The sequence below is a fragment of the Phaethon aethereus genome (genome assembly GCF_964289735.1).
Source record: "Phaethon aethereus genome assembly, chromosome: 8".
Classification (NCBI taxonomy): Eukaryota; Metazoa; Chordata; class Aves; order Phaethontiformes; family Phaethontidae; genus Phaethon; species Phaethon aethereus.
The window spans coordinates 34,439,300-34,454,307 of record NC_138584.1 but is presented as its reverse complement, the minus strand read 5'-3'; the positions used below and the strand labels follow the sequence as shown (position 1 = coordinate 34,454,307).

Sequence of the window (15,008 nt, the reverse complement as noted above, 5' to 3'; positions counted from 1 at the left end):
AAATTTGAGCCATTTACATTGCTCCCAGAGACACCGGAGAAATTCCCTGCTTAGTATCATCATGCAAATCGTGTACGTCCTTGAGGAATTTTATAGCCATCTGGAGCAAGGTACAGTCCAGTATTTCTGTTAACCTTATAAAACCTTATAAAAACCTGAGCTCCTCGGGGCAGAGCGACGGGCTGCTTGTATTTCATCCATGTGCCATTAACTTGTGCCACAAGTCTGCCATTCAAAATGACTGATTGCTTCTGTGCATTCTACCGCTCTTCCTGTCTTTCCACCACAGTACCATCAGCGTGTCAGGGCAGAGGTGTATCGCAATGCAGAAGGGTGCTCACTGTCATCCCCCCTGATTTCATCTTACAGGCAGAATAGCACCATATGCGTGACTTAAAACCATCACAAACAACTGGCCATCTATGATGAGAGACAGTATGACCCTCGTACCGCTTCTGTGATATTTAAAACATGATAAATCTGATTTAATGGGGTGGGAAGCAATGTTTCAGAGTAACAGCACATAAAAAACTGTTTATTAATTCCTTTAAAATAACCACCCTATCACTCCCTTAATACACAATTTTGCATTTCTGTTATTGGTAAAATTAAGTCTATCTACAGCTGTTACTGCACTGCATGTATTACTGGTGCAGACACATTCATAGCGGGAGATAGGCTCTTCTTAAATAATTTCGGGCAAGTGATAGACAGTGGAAGTATAGCTTAATTCTAACATCATACAGTAAACTGTGGAAAAAAAGACCATGATGTTATAAAGTGTAATTCTAGTGTGCAGTCTCAAAGGACACCAAAAATCAGAATGTTTTAAGCGAGAGTCGTTAAAATGCCTAACAGTTATGTCCATTAAATGGAACTATTCTTGAAGTTCAAAACATGGATTATCAATAGGGAAATTATTTTAAAAATTTGCACGCAGATCTCGCATTTTTGAGAATAGATGAAAAGATAGTTTTAATTTCATCATTTGCCAACATTCTCAATATTTATGCAAGTTATGACTGCCTCTTAAAACTGAATCCAGTATTATCAAAGAATATAAACTATATGTTTAACAGAGAGGTACCCACAGTAGTTGTTCTTCAGCAAACCCCCGTCAGTTTTACCGCACAGACCAGATAAATTCACAGGTCTAAGAGTCCATTTGCTAATCCTAGATCCCTGTGTAGCTGATAATCACCAGATGATGTATTTTTACTAGGCTTCCTTTTACAGTCAAGAGATTTATCAACCTCTTAAACATGTAATTCCCAGAATGAATACTGAGTCTCCCAGACCATCAGGTACCATAATGGCGACATTTTTAGTTTGCAGAACAGACGAGAAGACTGCTTGCCATGGTGTTTGCAGGGCACCAACGATCTCCAGACCAGTTTGCAGGCCAGGCTGATTTTATTTGATACAGCTGCTATAAACCCTGGCATTTCAGCTACCTAGTGATGCTATTACTGGTTTAGTATTCCCTCTAAAGACTTTAATGAAAGTTTAATCAGGACCTAAACTGACGCTTGAAAGAAAAAAGAGAGAGACACGATTCTCCAGAAAACAGTCTCAAAAATTATCTTATACATGGAATATCAGGCAGACACCCATGTGATTTGTTCAATTCTCTCATCTTCATGAACCAGAAAAAAAGTGAACAACACTCCCCTAACAAAAAAAACCCCACAAGTATGGGAAAAATTCTTTCAATTATGACAACAGAAGTGCATAAAAATTTCACTCGTTATCTGTCTCCACTGTATGGGACTCTACAATAAGGAGCATTTAGAGACAAATTTATAGCTTACCTTATCAGAAGGTTTGAATGGATTTCCTTGTCCACTTATTCCACCACTGATACTAAAACCAAGGCCAGGATTCTTCTCTATCCTCACACAAAACTAGGTTAAAAAGATATGGCAAGGTAAGTCAATGCCAACGTTAAAGCCTATCTAAATAATGGCATCTTCTTTGCATACAGAATCACAGAATCATTAAGGTTGGAAAAGATCTTTAAGATCATCAAGTCCAACCGTCAACGCAACACCACCGTGCCCACTAAACCATATGCTGAAGCGCCACATCGACACGTTTTTTGAACACTTCCAGTGATGGTGACTCCACCACCTCCCTGGGCAGCCTGTTCCAAGGTTTGATCCCATTTCATACATCCCATTTCACCATTAAGGAGATGTGTTTTACTGGCACAATACAGTAAAAGTCAGTAGAACATTGTTACAAACTGAAAGTATTTTCATGAGTTTAGCATGCTGCAGTGATACCACAATCTTCACAGCGCTGCATGCATTTTTGCATGTATTTTAAATTTTTATTTTCAGGGAGAAAAAAAAACTCTAGACTATTGAAAGAGCAGTTCAAACTGGCCAACTTTTTCACTTAAACGTTGGGATAAATCTGTCAATGAGGCTTCATCTTGTGCACATTTGTTTTTCCAGAAGGCGTGGAAATGCTCAGAGATCTTCAGACCACTGTTGGTATCAGGGCCACAGCCCCGACAGCCTGCACTGAGCACCAATAGTAGAGTTTTACAAGTGCCTTACTCCAGGAAATAGTATTGAATCTTATCTTTTAGCCAGGAAGACTCTAAATGGCATTGGGTAATTGAATATAAAATAAAAATGACTTCAGTGTAGCTTAATGACTACTCATTGAGCCAGTCTGAGCATGTACTTGAGCCACAGAAGCGATTCCCTCTGAATCTCAATGCAATACTCGGGGACTTAATACAAGCAGCTACTTGTGTGGATTGACCAACACTTTACACAAGAGAAAGGTTTACTAATTACTCTGAACTTTATTCTGCAGGTCAGGTGCCTCAAACAGCTACTGCAATCATTAATGCCAAATATAATGGGGATAGGACCACTTAATGAAGTAGCTCGCCAGCACCCATTTTGTCAGACTGGGGGCACTGGAGCTCCAGCTGGCCTTTCGCAGGGCTCCACTGGAGCAGCTAACACATATCTGAGATCAGTCTTGCCAAATGTGCTGCACTGTTAGCACTGAGCTGGGTCGCTGGGGAATTGGCAGAAATCGCAAATTAATTCGGTAGGACCCAATGATCTCAGCTCAGGAGCTTCAATGCCAAATCCTGTCGCTTGGCTAATCCAAGAAAAAAATGGCATCAGTCCCTGGTGCTGGGGAAGATGACAGACCCGCTCGCCCGCCTCCAGCTCGGCCGTACCCCGCCATGCTGCCTGGCTCAGCTGCCCAGTGTTAGTGCCCTAGGCTCCCTTCTCCTGCTGCATACGGGGCAGGAAAAAACCAGAAAGCTTTTGTCCAAGTGTTACGTTATAGACACGCTTCCTCACCTGCTCCTGATACGCATCCGTACTTCTCTGACCCTTGGTCTGGATTAAACACCGCCCTGTCTGAGGTGCTCGAGAGCTCTGCGAAGAGGGAATCTGAATAGGCAGCGGTGGCTGAAACTGCTGAATGGTGACTTTGTTCATGTTCCCTTCATACTGCTGCTCGCGGCTCCGATGCTGTAGGCTTTGTGATCCCATTAAAGTCTGGATATGGCTACCTGCCTGTGGGTAACGTAACCCGTTAGGCCAGAAATTCAGGAAGCTGAAAAGAAGCAATTATTACAACTTACAGAGTCAAGTAAAAGCAAACCTCTTAAATCATACCAGAGGTTTGCCTTTTGACCACAGTTGGAAAAAACCGTGATTAAAAGCAGCAAGGATATGCCCATTGCATTCAGTGACCCTAGGAGGTTTAAGGGAAATCAGCCGTAAACAGTATGTTTCATAAACAGAAAATACTTTTTTTCGCATGTCACGATATATGCTTCTGCTCAAAACGTTTTGTGAACTGAAAATATTTAATAAATTGAAGTAGGGTGGATTATTCATCACAGCACACTCTGAAGATATTGGAATGTTGTGGGTTTTTTTCTGATTTCTAACACGAACACAGATGTTGGCCAGTATTGTGCACTGTATGGAAAGCATAATCAATTAAATCCTATGCCTGGTCCTAGTAACAAATGTGGCTTTTACAAAATGTAACTAATCAAATTATCAAATTTCTCTGATCATATCTACTGATTTGAAGCTCTAATATTTTGTGAATATACGTGAAATACTGAATACTGCATTTACATTGCCTTGGCCTTTTGATACTCTCAGAAAAAAATGGATGACTGCTACCGTTCTTCTATCTGCTCCATGCCCCTTGCCTTTCATGTTTGCAGCTCTGATCTAACAGGTGAGGTTTGCTTTTTGTATTCCGTTCTTGACATGGTAAAGTTGCATACTTGCTTACTCTGCAATACAGAGTCTCTATTTAGGCACATGAAATACATAAATATTTGAGGCAAGTCTTTGCAAAATAAATTCAGTTGAGACAATTTTATACTTTTCACATTTACAGGATTCAGATGCTGTTGCTTATAAATAATCACATGTAACTTAGCCCTAAAAGAATTAGGAAAATTCATGCTCCATCGTAGGATCAAATATTACTACCTCCATGAAATAGCACACCATTGCTATTGAGTTTTTAGATTATATGGATGCATCTACCAGTGCTATTATTTGAACAGCCTGAACGTGAAAGAGCATTATGATTGCATGTCTCAATATTTCCAAGTCTCTATGGACAAAACAGACCTACTTAAATGGTGTTTCACATTAAGTTTACACCAGCCAACACCACCATCACGTCTCATCACAAAGATCTAATCCTCAGTGTTACTGAACCTGTATGGTCCTGGGTAGAAGAGTCACCAATTGTGAGACTGTATTTTAGACAAGATTAAATTTAATACAGCAAAAGATCAAAACATTTCTTCCCCATCGGCCAGTCACCTGGCCTTGGAAGTTATAGCAGCCAGGGCATTAGAATTAATTGCTTGTTGCCATAGTAAAAATATACCTTAATATATTTCCAAGATTTGTCTGCAGAACACATCATTAATACAGATACAGTTGGAGCTACTCGTGTCACTGAACAGAGAATCCCAGCAAGACAGCAGAGACTGTGGGCAAAACTGATCTGCTCTCTTACTTTTTTGCTGATGACATTTGAAGAAAGGGACTAGGTAGAAACATGCCTGACAGTACTTCATTTTAGTACAAGAGGGATAGTCTCAAAGTGAGTAACGATAGACTTACTCCTCGTGCCCAAATCTTCCATCCTCAGACTCTTCTTAAAACACAGCTCACCTGTGTACATGAAAGTGCTTAATAGACATGGACAAACTCACTCCAAGAACAGCCTGGTGAAGTCAGTCTGTACTGCAAACACTCCACTTTACAGGTCAGAAAGATCTTCAATTCAACCAAAATGAGAAGGGAAGAAAATGCTCAAGACGGACTTTTTAGCTATTCATTAACTGCCTATTGGCAACAAGACGTGCCTGCAATGGATTGCTGAATCCGTGTCACCCTGCACCATGGAGAGGCAAGGTGAGCAGGTGACTGTGTGCAGGACAGTTCTGTACTTCACGTTGTGTCCTACACATCACAAGAGGATCCCAAAAAGCAGAATCTCATAAATTCTGCTATTTGCCGCAGATATAATCCCATACCCACCACAGCAGTCCACAGCAGGTGCACTGTCTGCCTCAGAGGAAGAAGTCTATTTCAAATAAAAAAAAAAAAAAAATAAAAAAATTGTGCTTCATTGAAAAACCTCAAATCTTCTTTATTAGGTTAAACAACATCTGTATTGAACAGCAGATGCTGGGGAAATGGAACAGAAAGAGCCTCCATGCTCTCAGTCGTGGCTAACAGAAATACTCCCAAGTCAGAAAAAGAGAGAAATGGTGACTCAGACACTTGTATGTCCCAGTTTTGAGGCAGCTGCCTTGCTCCAGTTCCATAGCACATGCTCCTTCCACATCCACCAACACCATGCCGGCCCATGCAGGGGTCTCCAAGAGTTCTGCATGCCTTCAACCTTCGTGTGGGCTGCTGTGACCCCACAGCAGCTGCCGAAGAGGCCAACTAACACATTCCCAGATCTGTGTAGCTCATCCTGTTAGAGGGTCGTCACCCTGCACCCAGGTTAGCTGGCCTGATGTCTGTTCATTTTCCAGCTTCATTCTCACTTTTCAACCTCTCTTTTTCATAAGGAGTGATTTCCAGGTTCCCTTTTGGTGAACCCCCGCCATACTTCTACCCCTTCCCTTTTTATGGAGGAGCAGCTAACTCAGACTACAATTGATTTAATGAGGAATGTAGCTGACTTGTTGACATGACAGAAAAAGTCATCTTCCAGGATGCATAAATATTGTACTCTTTTAATAAATCAGTGAATTATTCAATTTCAAGACTAAAATATCCAACTTTGCCATAAGAGAAATAGCCCATAAATTATGGGGTGACCACATAAATGATCATACTTGAAATAAAACTAGCATTTAATCTGTATTCTGAACAGCAAAAAGGACAGAAACAGCCACTCACACCCCACATAATTATGTAGTGATTCTCACCCTACCTGACATAAATAGCCATCACTACAATCCAATTGTGTGGACAATTTAGGAACACGTTACTGTGTCTGTATGTACTACATCAGCCTGAGTACACAGTCCATCTGTCTATAGTACATGCTCTTCCCCTTGGAAGAACAAGTCCTGGCTTTTCTTCCAGTGATCTCCCAAGTACAGCTCTACCATGTAGTGACTGTTCTGCACGAGCCCATTCACACTAGTACTGTTATGTTGCTGGAAAAGCACAACATATACTCTGATTTATATTTACATCATTTAATTGTTTGTTATGTTGAACTTCATAGAAGATTTTCTGAGTCTGACTTCAAGTAACTGCTGCTTTTTAGTCCCCAGATGCTGGGAAACCAAGACACTCGAGGTCACTTTCAGTGGAGAAGAGATTGTCTTAAAAGCACGTTGCAAACCACCTCCTGAGGATGGTGGGTAAACGATTTTCAGAATTCATTTTCTCACTCCTGTTAATAGACTTTGAAGAGATCATATCACTACTTCTTGTGTATTCACACTGTGGCTCTTGCTGGGAGTGGATAAGCTGTCTTTCTTGGAAATGGGAATTATTTATTCTGCAGAAAAAAAAATCTCTATTATGCAGACTGCTTCCCCAACTTCATCTGTTTCATCTGTATTCTCTACTTTATTTACCATCCACCATAAAAGTTAATTATTTTCAGCTCACTGTCCAATATTTACAGTATAATTAAAGTAGCTGACAACAGATGTAACAATGGATTGCTCCACTAAATTAAGCAGAATTCAGTACGGTTATGCAATATTTGTACTTACCACATCTGAGCAGTGAGATACTGAAATACTCAGAACAAAACAGAATCTGCAGTTTCTTATTATAGTAACACTGATGATGCACAAATGCAAGTCAAGACTGTGTTAGATTATGTGAATGGATAAACATTTATATCCCTATATGCCAGTGAAGATAAGCAGTAACTCCCCTTAAATGTCTTATCCCAGTTTCTTGCGTATCAGAGGATAAAGAAACCCTGCGAATAACTTGGCTGTCAGAGCCAACTCCATCAAACAATGTCAGGGAGCCTTCCTCCTCACTCTCCTATGCCTGGGAAGGGGTCTCTGGGCTGCTCTAGGTGCTATGGCTTTCGTCTCCCGTCTTCAAGCAATTCTCTTGTACATGTGTATCTCTTGTCGCTGCTTTTGTATGAAGGCTGTCTTGGATAAAAAGATGTGAAGCCGGTAGGGAGATATTTGCCTCATCAATGCTGATAGTTAATTATGCTACAGAAGTTATCAGTGTGCACATTATGACTTTGACACCGGTTTTATCACTCATAAGACTTTACTTCAGGATTGAGCAGGACCAATCTCCATATAGATAACAATCAGTGTCATTATCACTGCTGAAATATGTGGCTCCATCCTCTAAAGCTGATTGCAAATACAGTTTCGTTTGTCAAGATGCTCCATTCTCCAGCTTCATGATTAGGTCATCTAAAAATGGCAGTTTCTCAGCTGATGAGCAGAGCCAAGTTGGGGCTGGGAAAGAGCAGCCAGTGTTTTCATTGAAACAGGCCAGATCCAAGTACTGGAATTTAGTATCTACGGCCACAAGGCACTAGAAATTAGAACCCTTTCTAGTAAGTTTATCAGCAAATGAGGTGTGCCTAGGATGTCTCTGCCAAAATGTCTGTGACTGTCCAGACACTGGGCTGGCCTCCATCTCAACACATTTATTTTTTTGTCATGAACTGAAGAATGTAACTGAAATGAAAAATGTGAATCGAATGAAGACTTTTCAGGACAAGAGGGAGCTGATGGCTGTCTGATACGTGCAGGAATACACCTGCCAAGCCCCCTGTGCCCATTTCACACACTAGAGACGTAACTACCAGCATCTGCATAAATACAAAACCAGGCAGCAGGCATGAAAACACCATCCTTAATTCATAATGATTACTGCTTTAAACTTTAATACAAAAACATGTGCTTCCCAAACCTGTCCTCATTAACCTGTTCTCCTTCTTCCACTGACTCGCTGGGAAAAGACGATGACCACAGCTATGTCAGCTGCTTGGCTCGTGCCGCTTACCTTCTTCGTGACGGTGTCCGGTGGCACGTCCCGCCGCCCCAGCGGGTAGGGGTTCCACTGGCTGCTCACAGACACCTCCTCCTGCCCGTTGTCCAGAATGCTGCTCTGCTGCGACGGGGTCTGTTGCAGAAACGGTAGGGCAGCCTTTAGTCACTGTCACACCATGACAGAAAGTTCTCTCTTCATACTTATTTCAGTCATCAACCCAGTTAAGCTGTAACAGACTATTGCTAAAATGGAAATCCTTTTAAATTTCTACGGTATTTCTTTAATGTGTAATCATGTTGCTGTGGCACTCTCTGCAAGCAGGAGAGCTTGAAAGATATACGAGAGAAATAATGAGAATAATGAATGATGAGAGAAAAGAGTAAATTAATTTAACGTAACTCATTATTTTCAGAGAAACAAATTTTGGCAAAGATCTATATTTAAACGTGCAGTCTGCCATTAATCATTTGAGTTAAAACTTTCTTACTGGTCATTCATGCATCAAAAACTTTTTTATTAAGTACTTGCCACCAAGATTTAATTATATGCTTATATTTTCTTCCGAAAATATTCCTGAAAGGCAATATTGAACTTGTGGCTACCGTTACCTCACGCTATGCTCTGTGTCCCACTGTGTGTGGCGTGCGTCTCACAGACCTCTCTCTAGGCTATGTCTGGTTTTGCTCTAAGTTAACACGGTATCATATGTACCCTATTAACCAGTAATTAAATGCTTTCATGAATATGAATGGACATAACACACATTTAAAGTTTCCTAAAGAGCTTGATACTTTAGTTATTATTTTCCACTTTTCTCTCCTTTTATACACGTTCCTTCTTTGTCACTTTTCCCCCTGGTTATTCTACTCCTGTTTTCAGTACTTTTGAGGACATGCATACTTTTTCTGTCCCATCCTGATTTTCTGTTATCTGTCTCTCTTTCTTTACCATAGATGGAAATTTAGCTAACACGGGTATGGCTTTTTGTGTCAGACTTTCCAAAATGCCAACACTGTACTACCACTGACAGCACTTGGCATTATGTCGTGCTTATTCAGTTAACTGCTCATTCAGTTCTGATTAATGGTAATCTCCAAAGAAAAAAAGTCTGTTCTTCCTCTCTGTCATTCAAGCAATTTTGTCTTCAGCTTAGATTTAAAAAAAATCATTAAACACTTTTTTAGATGACTGAAGAACAAATGAAACTATTGTTTTGAAATATTAAAGCTGGTAACTGGTCAATCAAGGACGTTTTTTATGCAAGCTTAAAAATCCTTGAAAAGTAAATAGAAGTAAATTGTGATTTTAATCATGCTCCTCAGAGGTTAAGCAAAAAAAAAAAAATCAACCCTAATTATTTAAAACCAAAGAAAACTTTCATTATAATTCTCTCATCATTCAAGAAGTCTTCCAGAAAAATCAGGAAACGTGATTTTTTGTGTATTAAAAACCACTAGAAAAACATTTCCTCTGCTGAAACTACAAGACCCCGCTATAGAGCTTTCTTTACACATATTAAAAATGGAAAAATGAGACCAACCTCAGCACTTTTTCCATAGGTTACCCCTCACAGCTCAGCAGACACTGGTCCCAGTGCCTGATGCAGCAGTGCTGCCGCTCTCTCAGACAGCACAACACCCTCCAACACTGCAAATCTGAGCCCAGAGCTGCGCGCTGGTGTACGGGCACACATGAAACCTGACGATATGGCCCTAAGTCCCTCAGACGCAGTTGAAGCGTTGTGTCCGGACAGGTCTCCAGGATCGCGTGCAGCCTGCCTGGACACGCTGCCAGGGGTTACCCTCCGGGACACACGGAGCCCCGTTTGTCCACAGGTCAGAATTTGGGTCCCAGTTTGGGCCCTGGTAGGACTCTTTGTGCCTACGTAAACTCATGAATCGGCCATTCTGCCCTATTTGCTGCACGTCGCCACGTAACCCTCAATCCAAATGGGGGTTACATGATCCGAGACCAGGGCAGCAAACAGCTTCTAAAATGAAAAAGTACAACCGCAAAAATTTCTGCTCTGAGCAGTAGCAAAAAAAAATTAAAAGAAAGGCCACCCATCATCTTTGTGATGCGAGTCCTTCCTTCCAGAGTCACCCACAGACCGAGGTGCCCAAGGCCGTGCTGGAAATCTGCCCACCTCCCTGTCAGATGGATGTATACAACATGCTACATGCCTTCCCCATGCAGAGACAGAGAGGATTAGTGAGGCAGCTTCCTAAGGCAACTTCTTTTTTTCCTCCTAAGTGAATATGCCGATTATTCCTAAAGGGAGGTGGTACTGTACACTTCCAAGAATGAAGTGCAGCAAGCACCACTGAAAGAATTGTGAGATGGATGCCAAAAATTGAAAGCGTTCTTCTGAAAAGTGTTTCTTTTGTCACTGCCGACAACGCTGTGCTGTTTTTATAAGTGACTGACTAATCTGTAGAGTTTGCACTCAAAATGGAAAAAGTATGAAGGGTTCTTTCTGCCTTCTCAATAAGTAGGAAAAATCTGTGATAACAGGTTTTTCTTTTCATTTTCTGCAGTAAAATGGATTTGTCTACTTGCAATATTACTCATTTACGGAGCTCAGACAGACTGCAAACAAACTACAGATCTGTTAAGTCTAGGTAAAAAATGAAAAGCAGCAGTTCAAACATTCTATACTTGGAGTAGAATTGATGTAATAAACTTTCTCAAAATAAGTAATTGCTATACGTGATTTCCTGATCTTCCACTGGACAATTAGACCTCACTCATTACTCTCTTGAATCTAGGCCACAAGAAAGAAGAAGCAGAAGAGGTAAATATTAAGCTGCTGTGGCCTGGATTCATTAAGAAATGCAAAATCCTTTACAACATGTGAAGGAATAAAATTAAATAATAGTAAGCATTCAAATCATTTGTTCAGCAATAATTCTTCACGGCTTTCCAAACAGTACAGTAAGAGAATACACCCCCTTTATGCAGTTCAGCATCACATTTCATATGGGCATGGAGCAATGAAATGCTGGTGGAATATAAAGCAGAATAATTCACATAAGACCACACCCCAAAACATGTCACCCTAAACAGTTTCATGAATTTCCTCAGACATCCATATATCAATATCCATATTCATCTACAGCCTAAAATTATTAAAGTGATATATAATACCTTACTCCTAAATGTGTGTAGAGAAATAGTACCATTATTTGGAGTTGATGTCAAATGGACTTCTTTCAAGGACTTGTGACAAGAATTATGCCCAAATAGACAAATTTTTTGAAAGAAAAAAACCAGTACGACCAACACCGGAAAGCTGTCTGTGTCCAAACACACACACATCTATGGTTAGGATTTGACCTAGATGTCATTAACTGAACAACAGAGAAGCACACACTAACACTAAGACTTGTTTAAATCCAGGGACAGCTGAACAGGAGGTGTAAATGAAGTTAACAGTGTTCGGAAAGTAAGTTACAGCAGGAGAAACCTGACAATGACCTCTGTGTGTGCGTGTGCATTAACCTATCTCTTGGTGATACATTAACACTGTTTACCTATCGCAGCTTTGCTTGGAAAGCCAGGGTACAATGCACATGCCTGTATTAGTAAGCTAAGCAGTGCTAAGGCCTGTCGTCCAGCCAACCAGCACAATCTGGTCATGTTGCTGCCATTAAATTATCTTCTTCTGAACAGGCTTGGATCTAAACTCTTAAATTGGGCACTGGAATCCTCCTTTGGGAATTTCTGGCCAGTGCTGACTCTGGAGCCCCGGCCAGGGACTGCCTGGGAGGGTGCCAGCTGGCCTGGGCCAAACCACGCCTGAGGCCAGGCCAGCAATTAACAGCACAGATGATCGCATTTCAGTGCCTGGATCTGTGCTCTGTTACCCTTTAATTACTCACAGAGATGTAGCTAATTTGTACCAACAGCTACTCATGCTAATGCAGTAAGACACTTCATGATGCCCGGCACTTCCAGCACTGCAGTAGCCCCTGCACAATCCCAACAGTGCTGCCGCTTGCAAGTGTCTGCAGCTGACTGCTGCGGTGACTGCGGCATGGCCAGACGTGACGCAGAGTAAGGTCTCAGCACCTCCTCTCCGGTACTCTGAAAAAATTTCAGCAACGTCCCTCTCTGGCTTGTCGTATGTGCCTTTCCCATCAAACGTTTGTTTGGATATGATTGTGTATGTATGCATTGATAAACAACATATCGCTAATAGCTGTAAAACAAACAGTAAAAAAGTTATTTTCTTTCTATAGGCATTACTCAACAAAAGTTTAAAATTAGGTATGGTAGGTATATACTCAAAACTCATCAACTCTTACAGCATACCCAATGTTCGTATGTTAAAATCCCTGTCTCTTGGAGCCTATTTAAATACATATTAAACCTTTCTGCATTATTTTTTCTAAGATCAAACAGTCACAAAACAAAACACATTCTCCATTTCTGTGCATAGATTAAGTCATTGAGAAAATATAATGATTGCATCAGTCTGTAACACGAGAGCAGAAAGCAGTAATGACAGCCATGTGAGCTCCTTAATCCAAAAAGCAAGATTTTGAGTAGGAAAATTGTGTTACTATTATCTTTTCTTTTTGGATTGGGTACAGTATAAGCATGAGTAATAGGCAAAAGCTAAACCAGGAAAAAGCAAGGATTATTATTAATTTATTTTGTAATGCTGGTATATGCTGGCTATCCCATACTTACTTTCGGTAGAGGTAGCTCTTGAAGCATTTGGTTTTCAAATTTAGATTTAGTCTGCAAGTTTAAAGTCATGCTTCTGCCGGCATGCATTGCTGAAAAACCTCCAGAGTGCAGCATGCCAAGGCTAACTGTGTTGTGTTTGTAAGCAGCGGTCTGAGTAGAGGAAACAACCACGTGACAGGATATGAACACACATGCTCATCAAATTAAGTATCACACATATATGGTTAATTTCACAAAGTTTTAGTTTAAGCAAACAAACAGTACCAAGAAATAAATAGCTTTTTGGTGCATGCACTGGGTCACACAGAAGCAAATACATTGCTAGTTATACATAAAATGGATACCATAAAAGACTTCAACGCTGACAGCAGATGAAATATGTTGTTATCGGTAGTTTGAAAATCGCAGTACATAACATGGTACAAGTCTTTATTTTGCAAATATGGCCAAATTTTGGTACGTCTGCACAACCACGGGTGCGCCGGAAAACACATATCCAGCATAAAAGGGCATCAAAGGCAGAGGAAGAAACCCTATGCAAGAGGGCCCTGCACCATCTTTTGAGCTTTGCGACTGCTCCCTGGCTAGCAGCTGCCCACAAGGGACAAGCTTTGCTTGGGCCCAGCACAGCAGGTACGCAGGGCCTGCACCGGCCGGCACCTCGCGGGTCGCGGGCAGATGGGCAACGACTTCTCCCGGAGCAGCTGCTGCATGACGGTGCCCAGGAGTTCTCATCTGCAAAATCTCCACCAGACAGCCCAGCTTCTTAGAGCTTTGGTTATCGTATGCTGCAAACAACTAGAAACTAGCTCGCTGGCACCTGCAGGGACTACTATGAGCTCAATTTAATTAGATAAAATCACCAGTGTCAGCTTTCCATGAGATAAAGTATTTCTTAAGCAAATACATATCATAAACTAAGTGTAAAGACATTTCTGAAACAATACCTGTGAAGTGTTTATTTCCACCAGAAACGTCTCTACTTGGGCTGCGCTACTTTGCCTAGGTATGATGTATTTTCCAATCAGTTTTACACATCACAAGGAAAATAGCTGAAGTAAGGAAAAAGCTTCAGCCTTCAACCCAGTTTTTAAAGTTTACCCATTTGATCCTTAATGATACTTTAATATGCATCACATCCGAGCAACTGGAAGGTAATGAATATATTAACACCGAACTCACGAGTATCTAGCGTAAAATAGGTATAGGGACACATTTTCAAACTAACTTATGCATTTGATGACAACCACTTCAGATTATGAAGTAAATCCAATTCATGAAGTAGGTCATTAAATAGTCAAGATCATTATCAAAATCATGCTCTATAGTACTTGTACTCTTTTGTTTAGAAGGTAAATAAGCATAACTTCCTACTGCTAAAAGGAGTAATAATTATATTCCTTGTTAAAAAGTGGCAGTGATATTTTTCAGAGTTAAGAGATACCTTTAAATCCCCTCTACTAACAGTGATATGAAAGCTAAAATACATTATTTTACTTTTGATCTGTGATGTTTTTCTTTATTTCCTTTTCCTGCAAAGATGTATCCAGCATCTTTTAAAGCTCTCAAATCATTACTGAAGTGGTGGACTTCAGCAGCACGTTCACATCTGTTGATAAGGAGAGACTTTTGTGTTTATCATTTCAGACACTGCTGCAGCAGTAACTGTATTAGTAACGTGCACTGTGGTGCATTAACTCATGCAGAGACTCTTTATCACTCATTTACCCGGGAATCCCTCACTCCAGCTGCTTTTGAGCAGCCCCCTTTGCGGGC

At 40.8% G+C, this 15,008-nt stretch overlaps 1 protein-coding gene across 5 annotated transcripts in view; it reads right to left on the bottom strand.

The window, feature by feature from the left end:
- Positions 1 to 15,008, bottom strand: part of LRRC7 (leucine rich repeat containing 7) — a gene marked incomplete at its 3' end in the record, with an annotated part of 99,766 nt that overhangs the window by 5,438 nt on the left and 79,320 nt on the right. For 3 of the 5 annotated variants that reach the window (XM_082003280.1, XM_082003282.1, XM_082003281.1), the window contains 4 exons: positions 13,233 to 13,382; positions 8,550 to 8,669; positions 3,336 to 3,554; positions 1,812 to 1,904 (listed from right to left, as the gene is read on the bottom strand). In XM_082003280.1, the coding sequence (XP_081859406.1) occupies positions 1,812 to 1,904; positions 3,336 to 3,554; positions 8,550 to 8,669; positions 13,233 to 13,382 (582 nt within the window). The remainder of the gene's footprint in view (positions 1 to 1,811; positions 1,905 to 3,335; positions 3,555 to 8,549; positions 8,670 to 13,232; positions 13,383 to 15,008) is intronic. The other 2 variants (XM_082003283.1, XM_082003284.1) reach the window with 2 other exon arrangements.